Source organism: Lontra canadensis, unplaced genomic scaffold, assembly GCF_010015895.1.
Source record: "Lontra canadensis isolate GAN:19392208 unplaced genomic scaffold, GSC_riverotter_1.0 scaffold85, whole genome shotgun sequence".
Classification (NCBI taxonomy): Eukaryota; Metazoa; Chordata; class Mammalia; order Carnivora; family Mustelidae; genus Lontra; species Lontra canadensis.
Genome location: NW_022631079.1, coordinates 2,238,291 through 2,265,930, shown reverse-complemented (window position 1 = coordinate 2,265,930; position 27,640 = coordinate 2,238,291). Strand labels below are relative to the sequence as shown.

Genomic DNA, 27,640 nt, shown 5'->3' with positions numbered 1-27,640 from the left:
CCCACAATGTAGTTATTTTCATCTTAATGATTCTCCACCCTACCCCACCTCCTAATTCCAATTGGTGATTACCCTGGAATAGTGGGTATGGGCCGAGATATACTCTCCAAATAAAAAAATTGAGGTGCATATGGGACTAGAAGGCAGACTTTTATTATTTTTTTTTATTTTTTTAAGATTCTTTTTATTTATTTGAGAGAGAGAGAGAGCCAGAGAGAACCTGAGCAGGGGGAAGAGGAAGAAACAGGCTCCCCACTGAGCAGGGAGCCCGATGTGGGGCTTGATCCCAGGACCCTGGGATCATGACCTAAGTCAAAGGCAGATGCCTAACCGACTGAGCCACCCAGGCGCCCCTAAAGGCAGACTTTCAGAAGACAGATTTACCCTGGCAAAGTGAAGGCCCATGGGATCTGTAGGAGGGACATTTTAATTATCTCCCCCACTAGGAATGCAATTTCTCCATTCTCTTGGACCATGGCCCTCTTCCAAAGTCCAGACCCTTAACACCCTGTGGATAAACCTCCCTCTCAGAGACCACCAATAATATGTGGATGGATGGGGCCTTCTCCTCATTTACTAACATCCTAGATTTTCATCTTCACAAGTAGCATGAAAAAAAATTATTTCTTTCTAAGGAGAAAAACAAGTTAAAGCTTTTGGCTCCAAATGTGAGGAATCTATAGAAAATGTGAACTACAAGAGACGAGTTTAGGGTTTCTAACTGAAGGACCACACAGCACTGTGGTGTTCCGTAGTTCATGTCAGGGCTTTTTTTTTTTTTTTTTTTTTTTTTTTTTTTTTTTTTGCTTTTGAATATATTGAGACATCATGGAACTAAAGTTTGGAAAAGTTGGTGGTTTGTGGGTTTGGATATTGGCAGCTGACTTGTTTCAACCTCTTGGTGAAATGAAGTTATTTATAACTGCTTTCTTTAGTGTACTCTGTTTTATGTTGAGTCCAACTCAGCCTCCAAAGCTAAGTACAGTAAAAATGATGTAACAAAGCTTAAACACTTTTTAGCAGGAGAATATTAAAGAAACAGGCATTTTTTTTAAAGAAAGTTCATTTTTCCCGATTGCAAATATGTTGTCTTCTTTTGCTCCTTTGAGCTTTAACTCTTGATAACAAGTCCTAGTTCTGAGAATCTTTCTCATCCTGAACTAAAACCTCATCTTGGACTAAGCCACACATACCCACATATTAATTTCTCCACTAAATTTTCAGAGGGAAAACAAACAAACATAAAACAGTCCATGGAGAATTCTAGCTTTGAGGAATGTACTTCTGTTTTTAAAATGCAATTGATAGAAGGCATCTGGAGAGTTATAAAAGGAGCAAAGATAATTTAAACATTTCACTCTACAGAAGAATAAGGTATAGAATAATTTCCTTAAAATGTTTTATTTTTTCCACATGCTCCTAAGCCCCATACTTATTTAGACTAAAAATTATTCTTTTATTTGTTTGTTTAAGATTTATTCATCTGAGGCTTGATATCATCTATGAGAAGCACTTAGCCCAGCACTTAGCATGTAACACTCATGAGGTACTATGATAGTAAGCACTCTGTAAATAGAAATAATGGTTATTTGTATTAATTATTACTCCTGATCTCTTTCCCTCAGCTTCCCCTTAAAACCATAACCTGGTTTTAAGGGCTGTGATATACCTACCAAAGCTTCAAGCATGGAAAGTTCCATTGGTTCCTTTTCCTAATGGAGGAGGATCTTGGTAGTGGCATTCACTGGCATGGGGACATAATGGCATGTGAAACTTCATCAGTGCTCAGTTGTGGTCTGTTCCCCAAACTGCTGTACAAAATCAGAGTTGGAGGACAGAGTGGTCAACAACTTCGATGGGTTGATTTAAAATGCAACCCATCTGCAAAATGCAAAAAAAGTTTTAAAAAAATGCAACCAAGGTTTTCCTCTTCCTCCATTAAGAACAAATCTAAACTTCTTTCTTGTACCATCACAATTCCTTCAGGTGACTGTATACATTGTAGTCTTAGGAAGCCAGAATCCACAGGGTCCAATTTTAGTGAACAGGTCAAGTGAACAGGTCAACAAGCACAAGCTAGTTAAAAGAACTTTGTCTGGATTTTTTAAGCATTCTTAAAGTGGGGGTACTTACAAATCCCATTTTCTTCTTCCAACCCCTTATCTTATAATACTACTCCCCGCTCCTCCCCGCTCTCCATCCCATAGCTTCTTGAGAGCTCCATCATTGTCCCAAGCCAACCCCTACAACTCCTGTTCTCCCCTCTTGACTCTGCATCAAACACAGCCAACTCTTACTTGAATTAAGTCCCTGGCTCAAAAAATGGTGGGATGGGGAAACTGAGCCAGCAAAGTTATGCTTCAAAGAATTAGCACCTATGAATTCACTAGCTTAGAGTAGTTGACTGGGAACAGAAGGAAACTCCCGGAGCCCTGGGCTCTGGGACTGGCCTAGGTAGCTACGAAGGGGCCGTAGTTGTCCTGCAGGGGGGGAAGGATGGGGTGGAATTATATACACGGTGCCTCCTCCGTGGCTGTTCAAGAATTCTTACCTGTCGTCCACCTCTTTCCTCGGCCTGATGTCTGTGTTAAGTGTGATTACAGGGAAAGTACCTTATGGAAAGGGAGCCGTGGCTCTGGAAAGATTGGATAGGCTCAGAAATGACTCTCTATAAGATGAGTTGATTTTCTTAGTAAGTTGTCCCTGATTACATGGGTGCTTGATCTTGACTGAGCAGTTAAAGGATGATTATTTGGGAATTCAGCCATCAAGGCTTATACTGAGGAGTGAATGACATTTTTTTTTTAAAGATTTTATTTATCCACTTGACAGAGGTCACAAGTAGGCTGAGAGGCAGACAAAGAGAGAGAGGTGGAAGCAAGCTCCCCGCTGAGCAGAGAGCCCGATGCGGGGCTCGATCCCAGGACCCTGGGATCATGACCTGAGCCAAAGGCAGAGGCTTTAACCCACCGAGCCACCCAGGCGTCCCGCGAATGACACTTTTGACAGGTGATGTTGGCCATGCCTTCTCTTCTCCGCCCCCAATTCTATATTTGCATTACCCTTTAGGATGGCTGCAGCTTCCTAACCTGTCTCTGACCCATCTTTTCAGTCTTCAGTTCATTGCATGCCATGCTCTGGGATGAACTTATCTGAAACACAACTCTGATCTCGTCGTTTCCAGGCTCAAAACTGTGGCTTGCTTTCCTTCCATTCCCGAGGGTACATGGTTCACTTTCATCACTGTGGGGTCTGAGGCTCTCCCAAGTGTGTTCTTCACCTGCCCACTCACTCCTCTGCTCTCGATCCAGAATGAACCCCCAGCCTCGGGTCTACCTTTCCATGCTGCACCTTTGATAACGTTCTTCCTCTCCCCTCAGAACAGCTTCCTTCCCCCACTTCTTCAGATCCTACATTATCCTTCTGAGCTGAGGTCAAATGGAAACTTTTCCTGTTTTACTCCAGTTGTTAAGACACATTTCTACCACAGGTTTTTCCTTTAATTTGTTGAAAAGAAAATATATATATATATATGAAAATTATTCCTGAGTTATACACATTTAATAAACTATTTTTTGGAAACATTTAAGATTATATTAAATCAAGATACTTTTGAAATCTAGAAAGTATATGTTAAATGAATATGGGAATGTATACTTGTGAACACATACGTGTCAGGGTATAATATTAACTTACATAGATAATTCTATGTCTTTTGTTTTGAGAGTAGGATGTATATCTAATTCATTGTACAAATCTAACAACAGACTGTACAATATAAATATTTGACAGTTGAGGGCTGCGCCTAGGTGGCTCAGTCGGCTGAGCCTCTGACTCTTGGTTTTGGCTCAGGTCATGATCCTGGGTCCTGGGATCCTGCCCCAGTGTCGGGCTCTGTGCTCAACGTGGAGTCGGCTTGAGATTCTCTCCCTCTCCCTTCCCCATTCACACTCTCTCTAAAAATAATAATAATGATGATGATGACAGTGGAATAGACTTGGAGTCTTTGATCATCTAAAGCAGTTCCTTGTACTCGTAGGTATTGAAAATAAAATGCAATAATTATTTGCCAGATGTTGATCTTAATAAGCTAAATAAAGCATTTGTCTTAAGCTTTCTTAATACAGTATAACACACATAGAGAGAAGGGCATAAGCAGTAAGTTTATAATTTAATGAATTATCTGAATAATAACCACTGCTCAGATCAAGACTTAGAACTTTCCCAGCCCCACTGAAGCCTGCCTCGTGCTGTCTCCTGTCTTCTGCCCCCAAAGTGACCATTATCGTCACCATAAGTTTGTTTTGCCCATGTTTGAATTTTATAAAAAAAGGAACCATATGATGTGTTTATTACCATTCTGTGTGGTTTATTTGGCTGAGTATTGTTTATGAGTTTTATTGCTGTTTTTGCTTGTAAGCATGTTCAGGAATTTGTGTTTTCTTCTGTCCTATGTAAGGATTCATGGACATCTGTGATGTTGCCAACTTGGGTATATTACAAAAAACATTTCTATGAATATCTTTGTACATATCATGTGCTATCTATGTATTTCTATTGGGTATATCGCTGTGATTCGAGTTTCTAGAGAATCGGGGATCCATGTATTCAGTTGAGGCAGAAATTGCCACAGCTTTCCCAAGGGGCTATACCAATTTATACCCCCACTAGTAGGGTATGAGAATTTCCCTTATTTCACAAACTCTGTAACCTTCATCGTCATGATTTTTTTTTTCTTCAGTTTTAGTCATTTGAATAGATATGTAGTGGTATCTCACTGTGTTTAACATTTCCCTATCGATTAATGAAACTAAGCAATTTCTCATATGTTTATTGACTATTAGGTTATCTTCCTTGTTCAAAGGCCTTAAAATTTTGCCATTTCCTGGTCACCAGTCCCACTAGAAAATACTTGAAATTTTCAGGTGTTTTGCCCAGTTCTCTATGAGGTTATAGAGCTTGTGTTTAAATTTTAGGAATTCCAGATGTAGTCTGAGGATGAGCCTTTTGCTGACTAAATATATATTATCAATATATTTTCCTATTTTATAGTTTGCCTTTTAACTCTCCTGATGGTATCTTTAAAGAAATAGACTATTCTTTAGAGCAGTTTTATGTTCCCAGCAAAACTGAGCAGAGGGTACAAAGAGTTCCCCTATAGCCCTCGGTTTCACATATGCACAGCCGCCCCTACATACTAAATCCTGAATCGCAGTGGGATGTTGGTTATGATTGATGAGCCGCCGTCATCACCCAAAGTCCACAGCTTATGTCAGAGTTCACTCTTGGTGTGGAACATTCTGTGGGTTCTGACAAATGTGTAATGGCAGATACTCTCCTTCATCATGTCTCTTGATCAAAAGAATCTCCTAATTTTAGTGTGGTTCATTTCATCAGTTCTTTTCCTCGTGGTGAGTGCTTTTTGGACTCACATGAGACGTCAGTACGCATATTAACCTCGTGTCCCCTGACCTTCCTAAGTTCACTTATTCTAACATTTGTAGTTAAACTTATGTATTGATTTAGAACTTATTCAAAAATACCGATATAGAACTTATCCGGAAGTATGTAATCTTTTTTTCTAATCTTTATGTATTTTTTTTTTCTTTTGCCTTATTTCAGTGTCTAGGGCCTCAATTATAATATTGAGTAGGAGTGGTGATAATAGGCATCCATTTCTTTTTGTGCTATGAGGAGAAAACTTTCAATATTTCACCATTAAGTATGAGATTTCTTATAGGTTTGTTTTTTTTTTTAATAGATCTCCTTTATCAAGTAAGTACTTTCTATGTTGAATTTTTAGATCATTTTAAAATCATGAATGGATTTTTTGTTTTATGACATCTTTTTTGTATCTATTGAGATTACTATTATTACTGATTCTTAGCTTACTTTCTCTGCAGTAACAGTACATGATTTCAATATTCTGAGCTTTGCAGAGACTCGTTTCATGGCCTAGCATGTGGTCAGTTTTAATAAAACATGCTTATGCCCTGGGCAATAGTGTGTTCTGTGATATGGGCGTAAGTTGATTGTAATTAGGTTTGTTATGTGTATTATTCAAATCATCTATATCCTGATGAATTTTCTATCTGCTTAGTCTATCAGTTTCTGAGAGATAAGTTGAAATTTCTTAATAAGATTGTGAATTTATATGTCCTCTTAGCACTATTAATTTTCATTTTTCATGTTTTGAGGCTGTTACTGAGAACATATAAATGTAGATTTCTGATCCCATTTTGATAAATTAATCCTTTCATTATTTTGAAATGTTCTTCTCCTCTAACGGTGTTTATTTTCTTAAAATATCCCTTGGTATTAGTAAAGTTATATCAGCTTTCTTTTGGTTTGTGTTCACAATTTTACCTTACACCTTTTTTGTTCCCTTTTATAAAATTGTTCCTTATAAGATATATATACTTCTGTTCTTTTAATCTAGTCAGACAGTCTTTGTCTAGTAATTGGAATATTTAATCTATTTATTAGTTTAATTACTGGTACATTTTGGCTTAAATCAATCATCTTACTATTTGTGTTCTGTGTTTCCTTTTCTATTTGATATTCCATTTTTCATCCATCAAAACTTTTTTTAAAGATTTTATTTATTTATTTGACAGAGATCACAAGTAGGCAGAGAAGCAGGAAGAAAGGGGGGGTGGGAAGCAGGCCCCCTGCTGAGAAGAGAGCCTGATGCGGGGCTCCATCCCAGAACCCTGGGATCACGACCTGAGCCAAAGGCAGAGGCTTTAACCCACTGAGCCACCCAGGCACCCCTCGTCCATCAAATTTTTGATTGTACATGTTTTATTTCTATATTTGCATACTCCAGAAATTATAACATGCAATGTATCCTTGAACTAGCAAAATTTAAAGATAAATACTTTTGTTACTTCTCAGACAGTCCCATGCCTGACAACACTTTTCTTTTTTTATTTTTTTCAGTGTTCCAGCATTCATTGTTTATGCACCACACCCAGTGCTCCATGTAATCCATGCCTTCCTTAATACCCACCACCAGGCTCACCCATCCCCCAGCCCTCCCTCCAAACCCTCAGTTTGTTTCTCAAAGTCCACAGTCTCTCATGGTTCATCTCCCCCTCCGATTTCCCCCCACTCACTTCTCCTCTCCATCTCCCAATATCCTCCGTGTTATTCCTTATGCTCCACAAGTAAGTGAAATCATATGATAACTGACTGTCTCTGCTTGACTTATTTCACTCAGCATAATCTCCTCCAGTCCCGTCCATGTCAACACAGAAGTTGGGTATTCATCCTTTCTGATGGAGGCATAATACTCCATAGTGTATATGGACCATATCTTCTTTATCCATTCGTCCACTGAAGGACATCTTGACAACACTTTTACCCCTGCTAATCCCCTCCTCCCTTTCCTCTTATTGTTGTTAGATGTTTTTATTATTTTATGCAGCAATCATTCATATAGATGTAGCTTCATATTTTTCCTTTTCCTTTCTGTGGTAGTTTTCCCCTTACATCTTATTGCAATCATCTACTTTCACTTTCTTTCTTCCCAAAGAATATTTTTTTAAAGATTTTTTAAAAAATTTATTTATTTGACAGAGAGAAAGATCACAAGTAGGTAGAGAGGCAGGCAGAGAAAGAGAGGAGGAAGCAGGCTCCCTGCTGAGCAGAGAGCCAGATGTGGGGCTTGATCCCAGGACCCTGGGATCATGACCTGAGTCGAAGGCAGAGGCTTTAACCCACTGAGCCACCCAGGCACCCACCCAAAGAATATTTTTTAGTGTCTTCTTTACAGTGGATCTCCTAGCGACAAATTCTCTCATTTTTGTTTCCCCAGAATATATTTATTTGCCTTTACTTGCAAAGGGTATTTTTGCCAAGTGTAGAACTCTGTGTTGGTGGATTTCTTTCCTTCCAGCTCTTTGAGGTTACCACTGTGTTGGTTTATGACTTTCACTGTTTCCACTGAAAAGTTGACTCTAATCTTATTGTAGCTTCTCTGAAGGTGATGAGTATATGAGTTTCTCTGTTATTTTTGATTGTTAGAAGTTTTACAATGATATACCTAGAGTTATATGTGTTTGTTTCTGTCTGTCTCTGTTTTCTATTTATTATGCTAGTGGCTTATGGTGCCTCTTGAAATTGTAGCTTGATAGATCTTTCATCAGTTTTGAAACATTCATAGCCATTACTTCTTCAAATATTGCTTCTATCCTATTCTATCTTTCCTCCCCTTTTGGGACTCCAATTACATAGATGTTAGACCTTTTCTTTATGATCCCATGTTTCACATCCTTTTTATCCCTCTGTGTTTTTTTTTTTTTAATTATTTTTCTCTTTTCTTTTTATTCTATTTTCTTTGGATTTGTAGTCTAGTTTACTAATTTTATCTCCTGCCATTCAACACAACTACAGAATTATTAAAATTCAGTTACTGATTTTTTTCAGTTCTAAAATGCCAGTTTTTTTTATAGCTTCCAGTTTTCTCTTGAAATTACCAACATTTTCCTCATATCCCTTAAACATATTCATCATAAGTATTTAAAAGTGCCTATCAGGTAGTTTCAGGAGCAGGATTCCCATGGTTCTGCTCTTGTTGTATGCTTTTTTTTTTTTTCCTTAGCTTTTTGTTTTATTGTCTCTTGGTGTACCTGTTTCTGATTGAATCCCGGATGTTGTGTATGACAATGTGAGGTCTTTTGAGACTCTGCTGAGGAGGGACATCACTGTCACTCTTGTGGAGCAAGTGGACCGCCTTAACCCCGTTATGGATCCAATAGGTTCAATGGGCAGTTTCAGCCTTTATGATACTGGATTGTTACCAGTTAAGGTTTGACCTTCGTGGTTTTGAACTAGTTGGGCTTGAACTCCTGTTCTTGTCCCTCTGGTCCCATGAGACATTTAGAAGCATTGTCAACTTCTTAGCCTCTCAGCTTCTAATGCATACTTCATTACTTATCCTCTTTAGGAGTGTTTTGTAATTTGTAAATGCCTCCAAAAGGACACTGAATGATGGGTTTACCTCTCTGAACTTTGCTCTTCTCCTAGATGTTAGCCCTTCAAACCCTATTGTTCAGGCATTTTTGCCTTAAATATTTTTTGCTGGCAGGGGTGGTGAGGGGTAGAAATTAGCTTTTCTAGTTACTTTCCATGGGTGGGTTTGCCAGCAACAAGCTAATTCTTTAGCAATAGAAATATAAATTGATAGGAAAATCTCTTGAATAAATATCAAACAACGGTCTAATTAAGACAAGGAAAATAGGTTGAAAGGAAAGGGACACATAAGCTATGAATTTTGGCTCATAGTCTTTAAAGCATTGAAAATAAGATCTCAAAACTAATTTTTTGAAGTTTCAGTGTATGGTTTTAGAGCAACATTAATGTTTATTTTAATTTCTAACTTGAGAAAAATTGGGGATACTCTCTATGCTATTAGAAGTGTGGCCAGTTGTTGGCTTGAGACTTGATATTTTTCCTCTCCTTTAATGAACCTTCACATTTCTAGTACTTCGATGAGAATCACAGTTTTTTGAATCTGCTTGGTCCCAGTAACTGTATAAATTTCCAGTTTCCAGTCCTAGAACTAAAGAAGTTCTAACAAATAGCTTAATTGTTTGAAGATCTACTACCTAATGTCAAATGGAAGCCAACAGGGTTTGCCCGTTATTTTTATAACATACGTGTTGAAGAAACATATGCAGTGTTTTTTTGCTCAATGTGGAATAGAAAATTTGGACAGTAGAGGGTGCAATTGTACTTTTAATTCTGGATTTTAGCCCTCAGAAATTAGTATTTAATAGCCGAGGGAAAAATGTGAAGAATGTACTGTTTGCTGAGGCTGTGTACTATTTATGGAAATATATTTGAAATAAACCATGCAAAGGAGAATCGTAAGTTTCACAATTTGCTTAACCTCGTACTTTTAAAAAGTGACAAATTAAAATTTCAATTAGATCCCATTTTCTACAGCACATTATTTTTAATTGAGAAAAATATTTATTATAAAGAAAGATATACTTCTGTCAATAAGATTTTTTTTCTTTTATAAAGCTTATTTACATTGATCGTCTTTACATATATTTTCCCCTTAGGAAATCCTGCATCCAAAAAGATGATAACTGAAATGAGAGACTCCTATTTCTTAGGAGGAAAAATATGAATAAGAACCAGTAGAGATAAGGAATGCAATGTCAAGAAAGTTCTTGCAGTCACATCATTTTTAACACTCAGGTTTTACTGAAGATCTAGAAGTTCCAGGCAGTTGCAAATCAGAAACTTATGTTTCCATTCAGACTCTGAGGCAGCATTAAATAATTGCACTGAAAATCTTCATTTATACAAATTTGTTGGGTGTATGTGTACAAAGCTTTGAGTCTTTGTCTCCAAATCTTACTCTCTTCCATGGAATAGGAGGTCTCTTTCTATTTTTCACAGGAAAAGTTCCAGCTTTGGTTTTGGTCAATGTCAAAAATTACCTTTATTTACAAAATCTATATAGTGCAGTAAATTTGGAGAACTTAGGAAGGCTTTTTGCCAACTTTTTGAAATTATAGGAACCATCTACTTGAGAAGTACTCCTTTTTTGGCATTAACAAACTACTTCTGTCTTTGGGTTTAACTGAAGATTGGTTTAACATTAAGATTATCAAGCCCCCAAATGTTAGTGCTTTGGTGTTCAGTGGTAGTAAGGTTATGATTTCCTTGGAAGGGCCAATTCTGATATTCCATGGAAAGAACAAAAGAAAGAACAAGAGAGAGGAGAAGGAGATAAGTCTACTTTCTAAATTAAGTTATTGGATGAGAAATATTTGGGAGGATTAATTTGCTTTTGAACTCTGTTTCAATCAGAACTTCTGAAGCTTTTGTCAGTGCGGGGACTGGTTAGGACACAAAGCCTGGTTAATCTGTACCGCTGCAACTTAAAAGCACCTTGATCGGAAACATCAGCCTTCAAAATACTATCAGATAAGATGAATAGCTTTGGGAGGAAAAAAAAATGCATTAAGAAGGACTCTCACAAAAACAGGCCAACTCCCAACACGGCCATCAGCTTTTTGGAAGTAGCAGCTAGGGCTTGGGGAGAAAGAGAAGAAAGAAATTGCAGAACTGACATTGCCTGTGCTATATGAAAGAACACTGAACCTTGAAGACAATGTATTATAAGCCTAGAAGTAAGAAAGACTCTGGGATTATGATGATTTAAAAGTACATGAGACAGTTGATTGTCTGGGTGCAATTTTTTTTTTTCAATTTAACTAAAAACAACAAAAAAAAAAAACCAAAAAAACAAACAATTCACTCATTTCTCTTCCACTTCCCATCCCCCATCTGTGGCAACCACCGATCTGCTCCCTGCAGATTTTCTAGGTGCAATTTAAAAAAGGTGGAGAGGCGGTTGGGTATCAAGAAATAACTGTTTGCTAGAAGTGTTCAAGATGACAGGTAGAAAACCATTGTCATGGGACTTAAGCAGGCAAAGATGTTCAAGGAGTGATATCTGTGTTTTTTTTTTTCCCCTGCATAAAAAAAACACAGTTTTAAACTAAGCCTCTGATATATTTGATTTATTATGTACAGAAAGGACATGCAGAATTATGGGGAGCTAAAGCATCAGTTGTCCAAAAACTACCATATCATAGTTTTCATGTCACCTTTCACTACCTTGTTACTGAGAAATTACCTGTATTCACTTCTAAATTGTGTTTACCTTATTGATGTCCGTTTTCAGTACACACACACACACACACACACACAGTCGACCTTTGAACAACAGGGGAGTTGGGGCACTGACCCCCATGCAGTCAGAAACGCATGTGTAATTTTTGACTCACTACTGATAGTCTGTAATAGTCTGCTGTTGTCTTGAGGCCCTATCGGTAACATAAATAGACTAACACGCATTTTGTTTGTTATATATGTTCTATCCTGTATTCTTCCAATAAAGTGAGCTAGAGAAAAGAAAGTGTTATTAAGAATATCATAAGGGAGGGGCACCTGGGTGGCTCAGTGGGTTAAAGCCTCTGCCTTCACCTCAGATCATGATCCCAGGGTCCTGGGATAGAGCCCCACATCAGGCTCTCTGCTTGCCAGGGAGCCTGCTTCCCCACCCAACTCTCTCTGCCTGCCTCTCTGCCTACTTGTGATCTCTGTCTGTCAAATAAATAAATAAAAATCTTAAAAAAAAAAAAGAGTATCATAAGGGAGAGAAACTACATTCACATAGTATTGGACTATATTCAAAAAATCCATGTGTAAGTGGACCCACGCATTTCACACCTGAGTTCATTCAAGGGTTAACTCGTGTGTGTGTGTGTGTGTGTGTGTGTGTGTGTGTGTACACCCACATATCCACACACATATACACCATATATCAACCACCCCCTCATCTCTACTATATACACTTCGTGGGTGCACACACATACTGTAGTTTCAAAGGTTTTGCCTACGGTGGTTGCTGTGAGTCGTTAGTCCCACATTTGGGACACCCGTCCAAGGGCTTCGGATACCACAAATATGTCCAGGAAGAACATAGGCAATAGGTGCTATTTGAAAAGCAGACAAACATGTGACCTACCTAAGACCTGCGTTCAGAACAGGTTCCCTCAGCTGGTCATGCTGAAGTTGGGGGCTTAGGACACATGCATTTCCAAGTGCCACCCACTTGCTGGGAAGTCCATCTCTGTATTGTGTCAGTGGACGTTTGGTTCAGTTTGATGGTTTAATTTCTTGATGGAGAAAAGGCAAAAAGGGGCCAGCTTTCTGTTATTGCGGTGGTCTGTTGTAGACACTAGATAAATATTTCTCGAATCCATTCATTTAGTCAGTGCAACAGACAAACATTGTGAGAGGGCTTACTGGTTCCAGGTGTTGGTGGACAAGGTAGATGTAGTTCCTTGTTTTTTGAAGTTTACCACCTAATGATAAGATAGCTGTTTAACAAGTGTCCTTGAAAAGAATATATAATTATAAATTATAAGTTCTATTAGAAGGGAAAATATCATGGGGATGACTCAGAAGGATTATCAGAGGAAGTGATATTTTAGGAGAGAAGGGAAGAATGAGTTCATTGAGTTAATGACTCAAACAGTGGAACCAGTGATGGGGAGGTGATGGAGTTGAGATTTTAAGGTCATGAAAGGGGTTGGGTGAAGGATTTCAAAGGCAGAAAGGGAATCACTAGTGGAAAAACTGAAATGTTAAGATGAAATTGCTTGATGCCTGGAGATTTATAAGAACTAAAAGGTCAGTATAACACTTACGTGATTAATTATTAATCAATTGCTCTCCTGATCTCAGTCCCATTGTAATTTTTCCTTGACTACTTTCCCAGCCTGAGCAACAATCCAGTGGCCCACCCTAACTTGAAAGATAGGAAATGTGATTGTGGGTCAAATGGCGAGCCTAGTCCTTCCTGTGAGCACCAAATTTGTCATGTTCTCTGGTCTTCTGTCATGTCTGCTGTGGTCAGAGACTGGGTGAATTGTGACTTTCAAGGGGAGATTCTGATGGTCAACAGTCCCATTGGTGGGATCAAGACAGTGTGTTCTGAACCTGCTGTGTATGTAGCTACTGATGAGGAACTCACAGAGGGAAGAAGATGCTTGTGATTTTCAGTAAGTTGCCTATTTACCTTTAAACATTTATTATCATAGGGGCACCTGGGTGGCTCAGTCAGTTAAGCGTCTGCCTTTGGCTCAGGTCATGATCCTGGGGTCTTGGGATGGAGCCCTATGTCTTCAGGCTCCCTGCTCAGCAGGGAGTTTGCTTCTCCCTCTCCTTTTGCCCCTCCCTCTGCTCCTGCACTCACTCACTAACATGCTATGTCAAATAAATAAAATCTTTAAAAAAATTCACTATCATAAATAGTTGTTTGAATCAACTGTGTATATTTATTACATATTTATTTTGGAGATTCATAATCCATATTGGAAATTTATAAGTTATATAGAATAATGCAGAAAGAAATCTGCTTTATTAAACCTTTTTTTAAGATTTTATTTATTTATTTGACAGAGAGAGATCACAAGTAGGCAGAGAGGCAGGCAGAGGGGGGTGGGGGCAGCAGGCTCCCCACTGAGCAGAGATTTCCCCATGTGAGCTTGATCCCAGGACCCTGAGATCAAGACCCTGAGATCAGAACCCGAGCCAAAGGCAGAGGCTCAACCCAGTGAGCCACCCAGGTGCCCCTGCTTTACTGAACTTTTCTCAGGGTTTCTCAAGTATTTTTGACTATGAGGAACTCCCCTCTCTGCCCTTTTCTTAAGGAACTAGTGTTCTTTAGTTCACCCTTAGAGGAAATATCACATTATAGTATATACACTTGATGGGTGAGAGCTCTCAGTTAGAGTTATGGGCTTGCTAGCAAGTCTGTTCACTGACCACTGAGTTTAACTCTTCCACCAGCTGTTACCATATGCTGCTTCTTGTTTTTCTGTGTTTTCTTCATTAAATATTCTGATTTCTCACAATTGGATATTCCCTGGTTGCAGAGTTTAGAAGTCATATAATATGTTAAAAATTGGCTGTATAGATAGATTGGTGATTAAAAGGACCTATACTGAGAATATGAAAGGACAAAAGTATTTTTAGGAAAAATATTAATGTAAAAAGCTTTTAAATGCTATATGTTTCAATGCATTTTGAAATATGTCTTTTTTTTTTTTTTTTTTTTTTTTTGGTAAAAATTCTTAGAGTACTCCATGAACAAAATCATCTTTTGGCATAGTCTGAAGTTCGTGTTCCTTAAAAATGTCTCCCATGTTCTAAGACCGATGACACAATTTCAGGGATTCAAACAGGTGTCACCATCTCTATTTTGAGAGTTCTGTGTTAGGTTTAATTTATAAGAATGGGAGATCAATTTTCTCTGTTTTGATAATGCTGTCCTTTGTATCACAAAGACTTTTAAAACCCTGTGATGGGAAGAGACCTGACCTGAGCTCCTGTGTCTGAAAAATGAAAAAGTAAGCAAGGTGGTTTACTCTATTTCCCCAAGTACGTCCACCTCACGTGCTCATGTCTACTTTGACATAAACGAGGGTTGATTAGGAGGATGTGGTTTATGTTTCAAACATCTGGCATATGCCTGACTTGGAAGCATGTTGCACGCACACACACACACACACACACACACACCCCTGCACCATCAAGTCCAGTAGATCTCCATGGAACAACAGTTCCTTACAGTCTGAGGACAAGGAGAGGCATAATAGAACTATTAGAAATATTAAAGGCCTTTTGATAGATTTTATTTTCTGCACAAATTGAAGTGTTCTCAATGGGCCTTAACAGCTATTACCCATGAAGAGAGAGGAGGTGGGATTTTTCATGAGAACTGAATCAGGCTTCTGTGTGCACTAATCACAAAGCTCAAAGTAAAAGAATCTCATAACTTTAAGAACAGGATGCTGGGAATGGGCACAGTTGGGTTCTAAACTTGCTTCTGTCTTGGCTGAGTCACTTGACTCCCTTGGCCTTTCAATTTCCTTAAATTTAAAATTAGGATGTTGGATTACATCGTCTCAGCAGTACATTTCAGCTACAATTCTGTGCTATCCATTATGAGTAAAAAATAAGGATGTTTTTGCTGCCCTTTTTGGGGGGGGCGGTGCAGGTGGGGAAGGGGGGCACGTGCCCATCCCTGGCAACTGCTGACAGTCTTTTCGTTTCTGTATTTTGGGAATGCTGATGATAGAGGCAGAAAGTGACTAAATTAAATAATGGAGTGCATGTGGAATGCTGTGATATTAGGTAAGCTTCAGCTCTGTGACAGCCGACTGCCGGAGGAATGTTACTTGCTGTGCAAGGATAGAGGGTCTGACCAGTAAAAACTGCAAACTGAAAATAAGCAATTTCCACTAAGTTCTCTATGTTCCTAACAGCAGCAATTGCTTTTAACATTCCACAAATAAATGTTTTGAAGATTTCCCTGTCATTTTTTCCACTTACAATTGGTATTCAACATAGATGCTTTTCTAAGAAAGATAGATTGTTAGAACTTTGGCCGTACTGTATTCTATGGGAACCTTAGATGAATTTTCCATAATAGTTCCCTAAATTAACTTTGATATTTGAGTAAAAACATTCTTACATAATGAAGTGACTCAAGACAGACACTGAATATTCTGCCTAATACCAAAAAAGGGTAAAAAAAGTCTGTATTTAATATTTATTTATATGGGGCATTCTTACCTACCAGATCAAATGCCTGTGCTTTGTGCTTTGAAAAATGATTTTTAAAAAAATATAGTCTGGACCAGGGAGAAATTACCGAATCTTTTTAAGAAATGTGCATTAGGCACGGTGACTGGTAATTGTACAGTTAATTACAAATACATATTGAAAATATGTGTCTCCTGGGCCTCTACTTGGGTCTCTATCCTTGGTCCATGGGTAATTGCCTTCATAATCATCAGGTTCTGTGCCTTGACCCTAGAATGACATTCATATGCTTTACCATCTTACCACTTCATTTGCCTATCATTAAAGATGGATTTCTGTTTTTCCATCTCATGATGATTGTATAAAAGTCATAGAATCAAGACTTTTCTGAATTTGTAGTTAGGTGCTATTTACCTGGCCATTATGGTCACGAGGGCGAAGATGTCTGGATATTTCCCTACTTGCTGCAACTTCCCCCGTCCTCCAGATCTCTGAAATTCTCACAGTGCAAACAAATGCCTTGCTACCTTTCTGTTGCCTCATCCATTCATTTGACTCACTGATAAAAGCCCAGTTTGCTCAAACTTTTATCTTATTATCTTTCTTATATCTTCAATACTTTCTTACTTTACCAATTTTAGTAAGTTCACTAGCAAAATGTGGTTTTAGTTTTTACTTTCAATTTTGGTTACAAAACATGTAGGCTGAAAATGGCTGAGTTTTGTCTGCTGTTAAATGCAATTTAAAATAAGAGCCGCAACCAAAAGTCATTGACTATCAGAGCTCTTCTTCTATAAACTACATGATTTCAAATATGCTCTCAAATGCAAAATTACTTCCTCAAACAGTTTTTACTTTCCTGTGGAAAATACTGATGCATTAACTTATGAAAAGATGTACATTTATATATGAGAATAGAACTGAAAAAATAAATTTACTCAGACAGGAGAGGTATTACAATGTTGCCTACTCATATATACATTCGCTGGGCTTAAAATATGGCAAAATAATATTTTGGGAATAAAATATTTGAAGTCCCATTTTGTGCTTTTTAAAATTCTCCATTCATGAAAAAATATATGGAAAACCAAACTCGATTCTTCTTAAAAACGTTTCATTTCTTCCGTTATTTGGAAACATTATTTGGAAATGGGCAGCTTCCTGAAGAGCCCAGAGAAGTGTTCTTTTTTGGCAGACAGTGCATGGGCTTTCATGAACACTACTTCAGGCTCCATAATAACACGCCATCATTTTAAGCTGTGGAATATAAGAATGCATTTCAACTGATATTAGGCCTGACACTAATTCGGTATTAAACTCTAAGCACATTAGCAATTATGGTACAATGCACTATTACTTTCCAAATCTCTGCAGTAAGTTTTTCATCATTAATGGTTTATGGCTTTTTTTTTTTTTCTTTTCCATGCAGAATGTATCATGCACAGAAGTTTGACTTCTAAAAAGCCAAACCATTAGAATTTTTTCTTATATCCATTTAAATATGGATCCCTGGTGGCCAAATCTGCCACCAGATATAATCATAAGAATCATCTGATTCTGTAGGAGGTAATCAGATAGCAGGTGCTTTAATCATTGTGCTTTATGCATAGAAAGCCAATATGTCTGAAGTCCAGATTTTTATAAAAATGGTAAACCAGGGACATCAGGGTGGCTCAGTCATTAAGCATCTGCCTTCGGCTCAGGTCATGATCCCAAGGTCCTGGGATCGAGCCCCGCATCAGGCTCCCTGTTTGGAGGGAAGCCTGCTTTTCCTCTCCCACTCCCCCTGCTCATATTCCTACTCTTGCTGTATCTCTCTCTCTCAAATAAATAAATAAAGTCTTTTAAAAAAAATGGTAAGCCCAAAGGAGAGCCTAGAATCTCTAATTTATTGAAGTAAAGTGAAGATTCTGTCATCTAACTCATGCCCTTTAGAGTGCAAAGACAGTTCCTGTGGTGTCTTCTCATGCATTGAGAGAGGATGATTGTTTCCTTAGTATATATTAACACAGGTGTGTAAGTGGGTTTGTAATGTGCCTAAAATAGCCAGTATTAACATTCCAGATCTTCCTAGGTTTGACTTTTCTGTCTGTAACTTTGAAAGCAAACTTTGAAAATATTGATAACATAGGAAAGCCCAGCAATCCTGAATTAAATAGGGTGACCAACTGTCCCAGTTTGTCCAGGACTAAGGGAGTACCTAGGACTTGAACTTTAACACCAGGATAATCCTAAGCGATTTTAGTATTAGAACCAGGACAATCCCAGATGGATGGGTGCACCTTCAGCCAGAATGGAATGGTGCTGGAGTGACAATTTGAGGAAGAACTTCTAAAAATTCTCTTTCCCGCTCTTTCAGAATTTTTAAAATTTTTCTTCTTTCCACCTCCCCAAGTCAGGCTAAAAATGTTAGGGGTGTTCTTCTCTCTCTGGATAGAGTATCAAGCCTTAGCAACAGTTGGAAGTCCTGCAGAAGATAATGAGGGGCAGGGAGTCAGAGTTTGATCTCTGTATCCAATGGTCTGGATTCGAATCCAGGCTTTACCATTCATCAGGTGGGTGATACCCTGCCTCCACTTTTTCAGATGTAAGTGGAAGTAATAATAGACTCCCTGGTGGGGTTACATTAAGCAGTGCCAGTCATGCATTAAGAGTTCAGGGAAGTTATTTTTACTGTGGCCTTGATCGAGATTAGCAATTTGGAGCATGCCAGCATGTGTACCAGTAACGGTCACCTTCCTGTTTCTTAGGGGATACCTGCTACCCGTGGCAATTTTCTATAAGGGGTGACCTCCATCACCTTAAAAGCTCAGCTGTGTTTTGTTTGTTTGTTTCTACTCAAGATATGCACATGGAATGGCAGAAGAAGCTTTCATACATAGGACTCTTCCGTAACATGTGGCTTCAGTGGAATGGACACTTGGATGAGCGTCCTTTTGAGGCTAATTATGGTTTTTGTGAAGGATGATAAGTTCACCAAGACTTCATTTTCTTAAGAGCCAGTGTTATGATGAAGCTGCATTATCCAATGCCTCATTAGATCGTTGGGACATTGAATAAGGAAGGCATGATACAATGTATTCTCCATCATAAGGGGTTGGTGCAAAATTGAAGAGCATCATTGTGCCTCAGGTGGGGCTGGCTACTTTTGGAACGTTGCTTCTCTTAGGGTGGGAACAAAGAGAGACCAGCTAAAGAGCCAGTTGTGAGTTGACTGCGGAATTCTAGAGTATGAACTCAGTTCCGTCAACCTTGCATTGCTCCGTGTTTTAGCATATGCCATGGAGACCCCATGATATAGGGCATGGGAGAGCTCAGTAGATGCCACCCCATTCCATTTCAGATGTGTGTACTCACTTCCGAAAAAGCAGAAAATAGACTTGTGCCTGACCTCCGATCTTACAGTTTCACCAACTTAGTTTACCATGAGACATATAGTGTATTCATCTGCTGAAATGTAGCTACAGAACCTTGCTTTTTCACTTAGAATTTGTTTCCAGCATTTACCAAGTACAATCCAAAAGATGCTTTTAAAAAAAAGATGGGGATCACTCAAAAGGTTGAGATGGAAAACCGCACCCCTTAAGATCTAAACAACCGGTCAAGAACATCATCGCAAAACTTACTTAAAATATTTACTTTGAGTTCAAGAATGGAAAAGTTGAGAATTCTGGATTTTGCATATGTAATTATAAAGTGGGGGGGAATTAAATTATTCTTTTCATAATATAGGCTAATATAACCAGATACATCCTTATATACATGCTTTAATACTTTTTAGAGGTGTTAAGTCAGTTTTAATAGTCTTATGTTTTGGCCGTTTACTTTCTTTGCATGCATTATAACAGACTTCTGACTCTCGAGATAGGTTTCGTCATGGGATACATTTTGTATCATAAGAATGAAATGTAGCATGGGTATTTCCTCTAGTTACATGTGGATGTGATAGTTTACATACTGAAAAATATTTACATGAGTCAGTGTAAAGAAACTTCACTTTTATTCAAAATACTGTATATTTTCTTCTGTGCATGTAGACAGGCTTTCTACAAATGAAGAATCTTCTCTGCTTTGTGCTGCCCAGAGACATTAAGTAACTCCATTTAAGCCTCAAATGAACCTTAAAGATATCCCCTGTACGTTGCTTCTGATATATTTCTAGATATAAACTCTTGACCTGGGGGACCCCTATATAGATCTATAGGAAAAGGGCATTTAGTTGAAAACATTTTCCCATGGAATTAAAGAATCCCCATCGGTTAAATAAAGTAAGAATTTGGCCTTTTGCCTGGGACCAGGAAATTGTCACAGAAGCTCTTTTTTAGAATAGAATCAGTTATACAAGCCACAGGCTTCTGCTTGATTTAGTTTTAATCAAAACAACAATTCGGAACTATTTCACTGCTGTCAGTATTTGTGAGTTACTCACGGTCTGTTCACTACAAATGAGACTGTTTCGGGGATTATCCACTTTATGTATTACATTCTGAAATAAATGCATTTCTGAAAATGCCTGTCCATGTTGGAAAAGAAGAAAAATTAAGTGTCTTTTATCACCTGTGCTAAAGCATTAGGTCATGACCTGAGTGGAAGAATGTTTAGGCTAGTATATCCTTTGTCATGCATACCTCTAATTACAAACAGATAACACTCTGAATCAAAAAGTGGTTAATGTGCCATTAGCTAGCTGGTTTGTTTGTTTTCTTTTCCTTTTTTTCCTCTTAGCTCAGATAGCTAAGATAACTATCTTTGTATGCAAAAGTAAAAACTCTTTTTTTTTTTTTTTTTTGAGACCATTATCTTCATTCTTCGCTAAGTTTAGATTCCAGGGAATAGTTCTGGATTGCAATTCGATTTTAATGTATTTTGTATGGACTTGTAGTGTTAAGGAATGGCCACAAAGAGCATTGGTTTATAACACTGAGTGCTCAGGAATAGTAATTAGGGGGCCGCTAATAAAGGCTATAAAGTTGGATGAGTTCGTGAAGTTTTAGATAAATATTAAGAATTTAGGTGAGTAGCAAGTAAATACTTATAGATTCTAAACATGTGTTCAGATGCTGGGAGAATCCCCCCTCCACAGAGAGCTGCAACCGGATTGTCATCATTTTAGGAAATACTAAGTGGGCAGGGATGAGGGGGATGGGTGGGGGGGGGGTGGGATAGCACAGTCTTCTGCAGCCCATCTGGGCTCCCCCTGCTCTTCACAGTTTGAGTCTTGCCATTCAAGTGTAAGGAGACCGTTCTAACAGCTTGGTTGTCACAGAAGGAATATTTTTAAAGATACAGTTCAAGTTCAGGATGGACTTTTTTGGCGCTCAGCATGGATTTTTCTTGCTCCCCCGGTCCCCCTCCGGTCCCTCACCCTAAGTTAAGCAAATGGAAGACGCGAGGCCCAGCCAGAAACTCTTCCGCAGACACTAGCTCAGGTAGGAGGGGTTGCTGAGCGGCCTTCTCGGGGCCCAGACCTGCGAAGAGTTCCTCGGTGTGAGTTTGGAAGGGGCGGAAAGGGGGGCAGTCGGCAGGAGCGGAGGCAGGCCCCGCTAGGGGCGACGACCCACAAGCCCCGCCCCCTCCGCCCCTTCCTCAAAGGCACCTGCGCGTCAGGGAACCCCCCCTCCCGGGCGCGGGCTCCTCTCCCGCGGGAGGCAAGTTTCTTCTCAGGCGCTAGCCACCTGTGCGCGGCGCTCCGCGGGGAAGGGTGCGTGAGCGCGGGGACAGCGCGGCCACGCAGCTCGGGAGCCTCTGCTGGGGAGGCCGGCGGCCAGAGCACCTCCGGACCCCGGGCTTTCCGGATGCCGAGCCCGCCCTGCCCGAAGACGCGGCCAGGACCGTAGCCCAGCGGCCTCGAGGCCGGGGTGCCGGGGCGGGCAGGGAGGGGGAGGGCTGGGCGGGGGGTCCCCCCGGCTGGCGCCTCCCCGATCTGGCGCGGGGTCCTCCCCGGCGTCTCCCCCACCTCCCCACCCCGAAGTGGCGCGCCCGCCCGCTCCGCCCCGCCGCGCGGCTTATCAGGCGCCCCAGGCGCAGCGCCCGCTTCCTCCGGCACCCGCCGCCCTGCGCCCGCCTCCGGCCCTGCGCTCGCCGCGCCGCGGCTCAGTCCCCGCTTGGACCTGCTGTCTCGCGGTCCCCACGCTCAGCCTCCCCGGCGGCCCGAGAAGTGGGAGCTGCACCGAAAGTCGGCGCCGGAGCGGCGGACTGGGCATGCTCAGAAGCCAGGGCTGGCTCTGGGCTCGAGTAGGAAGCGTCTGCACTCGGGAGGCGGCGGCGACTTTGGGGAAAGTTGACCGGAGAGGGGAGCAAGCCCCAAGGCGCGCGGCAGCGGCAGGCAGGCGCCCCGGCGGCCCGGAGGAGCATGGGCACCCTGCGGGATTTACAGTACGCGCTCCAGGAGAAGATCGAGGAGCTGAGGCAGCGGGATGCCCTCATCGACGAGCTGGAGCTGGAGTTGGATCAGAAGGACGAACTGATCCAGAAGCTGCAGAACGAGCTGGACAAGTACCGCTCGGTGATCCGGCCGGCCACCCAGCAGGCGCAGAAGCAGAGCGCCGGCACCTTGCAGGGCGAGCCGCGCACCAAGCGGCAGGCGATCTCCGCCGAGCCCACCGCCTTCGACCTCCAGGATCTCAGCCATGTGACCCTGCCCTTCTACCCCAAGAGCCCACAGTAAGCAGGGGTGCGGCGCCCTGTCGGTGGGGAGCTGCGGGTCTCTGTCTTGTGTGTCGGCCCCCGCCCCTCGCGCTTGCCATGTCTGTCCTCATGCTCGGAGATGGTGCATTCTAACGGGCGCTTCTCGCGCGCTGTGCACGTTTCTCAGAGCCACACTCGCTGCACCTACGTTTGCCTTCGTGTCTTTGTCAGATGTCAAGCTATTTAAAAAAAAAATAGACATACACATTCATATATGCCACCCACCGCACATAGTTTGAACGCGCCCCAGGTGTGTGTCCGGCTGTGTGTGTGTGTGAGTGTGTGCGTGTGAGTGAGTGAGTGTGAGAAGAGGAATAAAAACCCCATCTCTCAGATGCCCTGGCAGACCTGCCCAGCCGGAAAATCCTAAATGCAGGCTCATCAGACCTGAAATGAAATGCGTCTGATACCACCCTTACTTTCCCCGCTGGTGTGGCTCTCCCGGATTTCTCGACATGCCGGCGATTCACGCCGGTACCCCTCAAACCCCAACGTGCCGTCCTCATCCAAGTGTCAAAAATAAGGAAAGACGCATAGAAAAGGGAAGATTTTTTTGATTTCCTGAATCGGATGGCGTTCACAGCCCACAAATGGAAGCCCAGTCTGTTGATTAAAAAATTATATATTCTTTCATACCATCCGAGGGAGATTGTTGCTTATTTTCCTTAAGGAATTTGCATAATGTTACCAGTGAGGTGTCTCAGACTATCCGGAGGGTTGCAGGTTCCCAGGGTGAAGCGTGAGAAGCACACTTACCTTTACTGACAGTGTGAACACATTGTTTGCCTTACTCCTGGCTCCTGATGCAACCACTCTGGTATCCTTCTTGCGTTTAGAGAACTATGTTCTGATGTCAGTGGGCTTCGTAACTTGGGGAGGAAAATCGAATCCAACTTGTTATACACCTCTCAATGCAGAGACCTCATGGAGAGTAAAGTGACAGAGACATGAGATTAACATAGAATGAGGAAGAGCACCCCAGTGACTGGTATTTTGAATTAGTAGGTAATGACATAATTGATAAAATGAAAGGTTTTGCTGCTCTATTCCCAACTACATCACACTGGCTGGATGACACGTGTTACATAAGAAAGCAAGCTCCCTTGGAACCCTGCACTTCATAAATACAAGAAATTAAGGAGAAAGGGTAAATACCCGATTGTCTCCATTGATTTTGGGGAGCTATTGAGCACGTATTGATGATACTTTTGAAAACTTAAGAGTCATACCTACATTTGTTGGTTCCCATGGACCTTCTGCTGTTCCCCTTGCAGGTTTAGCTTACGAGGGAGTTTGTAAAAAAAAAAAAAAAAAAAAAGGGAGTTTGTATTCTCCCAGAGTGTAGGGAGGAAACCATGAGGATAAACATTTTGGAGATTCTGACAGCAAGTTGCCTCGATCAGTTAGGCTTAGATTTGCCTTAGGAACCTGAATGATTCGCATCTACTTCAACTTCTTCCAGTAAATTAATTTGCAGTCCCGACATGCTTGCCTGTTTTAGCTAACGAGGTACATGGCCGTCTCTCCTGGGCCAAGTTTTGCATAATGAAAAAATAACTCAAAGACAGCTCTCTGCATTTTTAAGCATTGCATAGGATCTCATTTTAGTGGACTTTGGAGTAACAGAGAAAACTCTGCTTTTATAAAAAGACCATTTTAATAGGTTTTATAATGAAGCATGATCAAGCCAGCTGATAACTCCAGTTAAACATTAGATCAGAGAAGATCTGGAGGAATGTCGGTAGTAGGGAATGAGCCGTAGAAATGGGGTCAGTTTTAGAAGTCTCCTGGTGCTCAACATGTAGAACAACTAGATTTTTTTTTTCCCACGTCCATGGTGGAAAATGAAATTAGCGTGGTAAATAGCTCACACCATTCTGTTATAATAAACATTTTATCTATGGAACAATGCTGTGCGTTCTGATATTTATTTAATAACATGCTTTAAAGAAATCAGCTGCTTAAGGTATCACCATGATGGTTTCGGTGATTCTGAAGGATTGTATTGAAGAAAAGGATAGAATGTCTTCCAAGCTTAAATAATTTTGGAAAAACATCTGTTCTTTTTTCACACTTACATAAAGAAAACCAGAATAAAATTGGCTTAAGTGGTAGAGTGTACCTTTCTTGAAAGAGAAGTTACATTGTATGCAAAATGATTATTCCTTATGTCGGTTGAATGATTGTGCAAGATAGCTCCACAAAGAATTAGGAAAACTTGCCAAATCAAAGAAGACTCACTTGAATTTAAATTTATTTCACTCTGAGTAACCTGATTATTCAGGAGGACTGGCAACAAGTGGTTATGTCTTTATATTTTGCTTCTAGTGCAATTTACGTATAGTCCTATTAAACTCACAGATCATTGTGAGTTCGAGTTCAAAGGAAACCACCTAAATAGCCTAAAGTGGGTTTAAGATTCACTTACCTGTGAAATTTCTGTTCTCTTTTCATTAGATGTAGGTAACTGCCCAGCTAAGCTTCTGTTCAGTTATCTGATAAATGCAATTTGCTTACTGAGATTGCCCTCTGAGGATTATAATTTTGAAAAACTTTTCTTTAATGATTTTTGATCGTTTAAAAAACAGGGTAAAATGTAAATTCTTAACTCACATCATTTTAACATTCTTGGTTTGGAATTTTCCCTGTAAGCTGGGAATGGGAGGCAGTGCTGTCTCTGAGCCAGGGAGCTCCTTCTGAGTGTGTGTGTGTGTGTGTGTGTGTGTGTGTTGGGGGTGTTCTTGTTTGTTTCTTTCACACCTGTGTAGAACTAGCCCTTAAATCCTTCTTTCACACCTGTGTAGAACTAGCCCTTAAATCCATTAGGAATGTGAAGCCAAGAACTGATGTACAAGTTGGTACTCTATCCTATTACTACCACATAACTACTTGAGAATGTAAAACTATTAGGCCATATGTTTTGAAATAAATTGAGCAAATAACCCCTAAAAATGAAAAAATATATAAAAATATTCATTTTATGAGATCAGTCTGTTGGTTATATATATGGGATTGTTCTTATGGACTTTTTTTCTTAAATTATTACTAATTAACATTTAATGCATTGTTTGCCCCAGGGGTACAGGTCTGTGAATCAACAGGTTTACACATTTCACAGCACTTAGCATAGCACATACCCTCCCCAATGTTCTTATGGACTTCTAAGGTAATTTTATTTCATGCTATTTCTTTCCTGAAAACTCTGTTACAGTTCAGAACATTTAGTCTCTGGAAAGAAATAGCATGTTGTAAACTCTTTACCTGTAGTAAATATTCTCAAATCCTTTCCATTTTGCTGTCCCAGGGTTGCATATCATTTCAGTGGGACTGTATAGACTTAAATTCCTATAAAAAGTTGTCAGTGTCTCTGAATTTTCGTTCAGCTGGTACTTTTCACCCCAGAGGCAGCTGAATTTCAGACAACGATATGTTTTGTAACGTTTCACTCTTGGGTTGTGAAATACTTTGGAAGAGCTGGGGGTGAAAAGAAATGGATTTTCTTATTTTTAGGGAGGCATTAATTGTAACAAGCTCTTATATGATCTCTTAAACCTGGACACTAACTAGTACAGCTCTAGAGACATAGTATCTTCCTAAAGGTTGTATGTTAAATTTTGTAGGAAAGTGGAGGGAATTCTAGAATTTTTGTATAATCATGGATGGTAGACTATAAAAACAGATTTATTCAGAGGCAGCAATTACATTCCAATGGGCCCTACAGTTCAGCTGAATACTTTTCATGTGCAGCTATCCCGAGGGGTTAGAGATGAGAGGGATGGAGGTCCTGAATCGAGGCCTTAATGCTACTCAAGTAAGTATTCCAGAAAGCAGAGAGTAAGTTAAGTCGCAGAGGAGATGCCTAAGAAAGATGGCAAAATAGAATTGTGTCCCTCTAATTTCCTGGCATGGGGACGTCTAGTGGAGGGGAGGAGGGGCTGCCTGACTTGGGCAGGTGCTCAGGGGATGAGAGGGGTCGGTTGGAATGGACAGGACCCTCTGGGTGACAAACACATGGCACCATGACAGCAGCTAGTGGCGGCACCAGAATGCCATAGTGGGAGTTGAGGAAAAGCAAGTGTAGGCCACAGAGAATGCGAGCCTCGCTTTGCATTTTACAAAGTAGGCAAGAGGGCATTTCTGCCCCTATTTCCAACACTCCGGGTGCACGAGTGTGCACGTGTGCACTGTCCAGCCGGCGGGCACCCGGTGTTCCCCATCAGCAAAGCTCCACATCTCCCCAGAGTCCCTTCAGTCCCGTGTCTCCTACCAGCACTGCCTGGAGGAGAGCTGTAAGCGGCCCCACTGCGTGAGGGCGTGTCACGGAACCCAGCAGCAGACGTTCCAACGCGCCAAGACACGGAGCCCCCCTCCCAAAGGAAACCCCTTCCTCTCCCCCCTCTCTTTGGACACTCCTCATCGAAAATAATCTTTCATGCCCCAGACCAGCATGACAGATTCCTTACATACCGAGGCCAATGGGACAAAGATGAGAATTGAACCTGAAGTCGATTTCTGAAATTCATCTCCCTTGTTTTGGCGGAGGAGTTCAAGTCCAACGGAACGCCGTCCTAATGGACTTTCCTGCTGAAGTTGCAGCATTCATTTGACAGGACGGCCTGCGCATTAAAACGGAGGTCGTGGGAGCTTTTAGAAAAACATCTGAGACCAGGTTGCTAAGACCCTCTTAGGCTATTTTGGAGCGCGGTCAAGTGTGTGCCCCTGCCCCGGGGTTTATAATGAAACTGCGGACAAGCCCTGCAACACGGGGAATCTCCGTGGCCAGTCTCCTTGCTCTCCTGGGCCACACTTC

General features: G+C 40.7%; 1 protein-coding gene across 2 annotated transcripts in view; it reads left to right on the top strand.

The window, feature by feature from the left end:
- The window catches only part of PRKG1 (protein kinase cGMP-dependent 1), a 1,235,433-nt gene that overhangs the window by 60,985 nt on the left and 1,146,808 nt on the right, over window positions 1-27,640 (top strand). The window contains exon 1 of one of the 2 annotated variants that reach the window (XM_032883000.1): window positions 22,188-22,806. The exons of the other annotated variant lie outside the window; for it this stretch is intronic. Coding sequence (XP_032738891.1) covers window positions 22,496-22,806 — 311 coding nt within the window. The 5' untranslated portion in view covers window positions 22,188-22,495. Of the gene's footprint in view, window positions 1-22,187; window positions 22,807-27,640 lie in introns of those variants that run through there. 2 annotated transcript variants of the gene reach the window in all.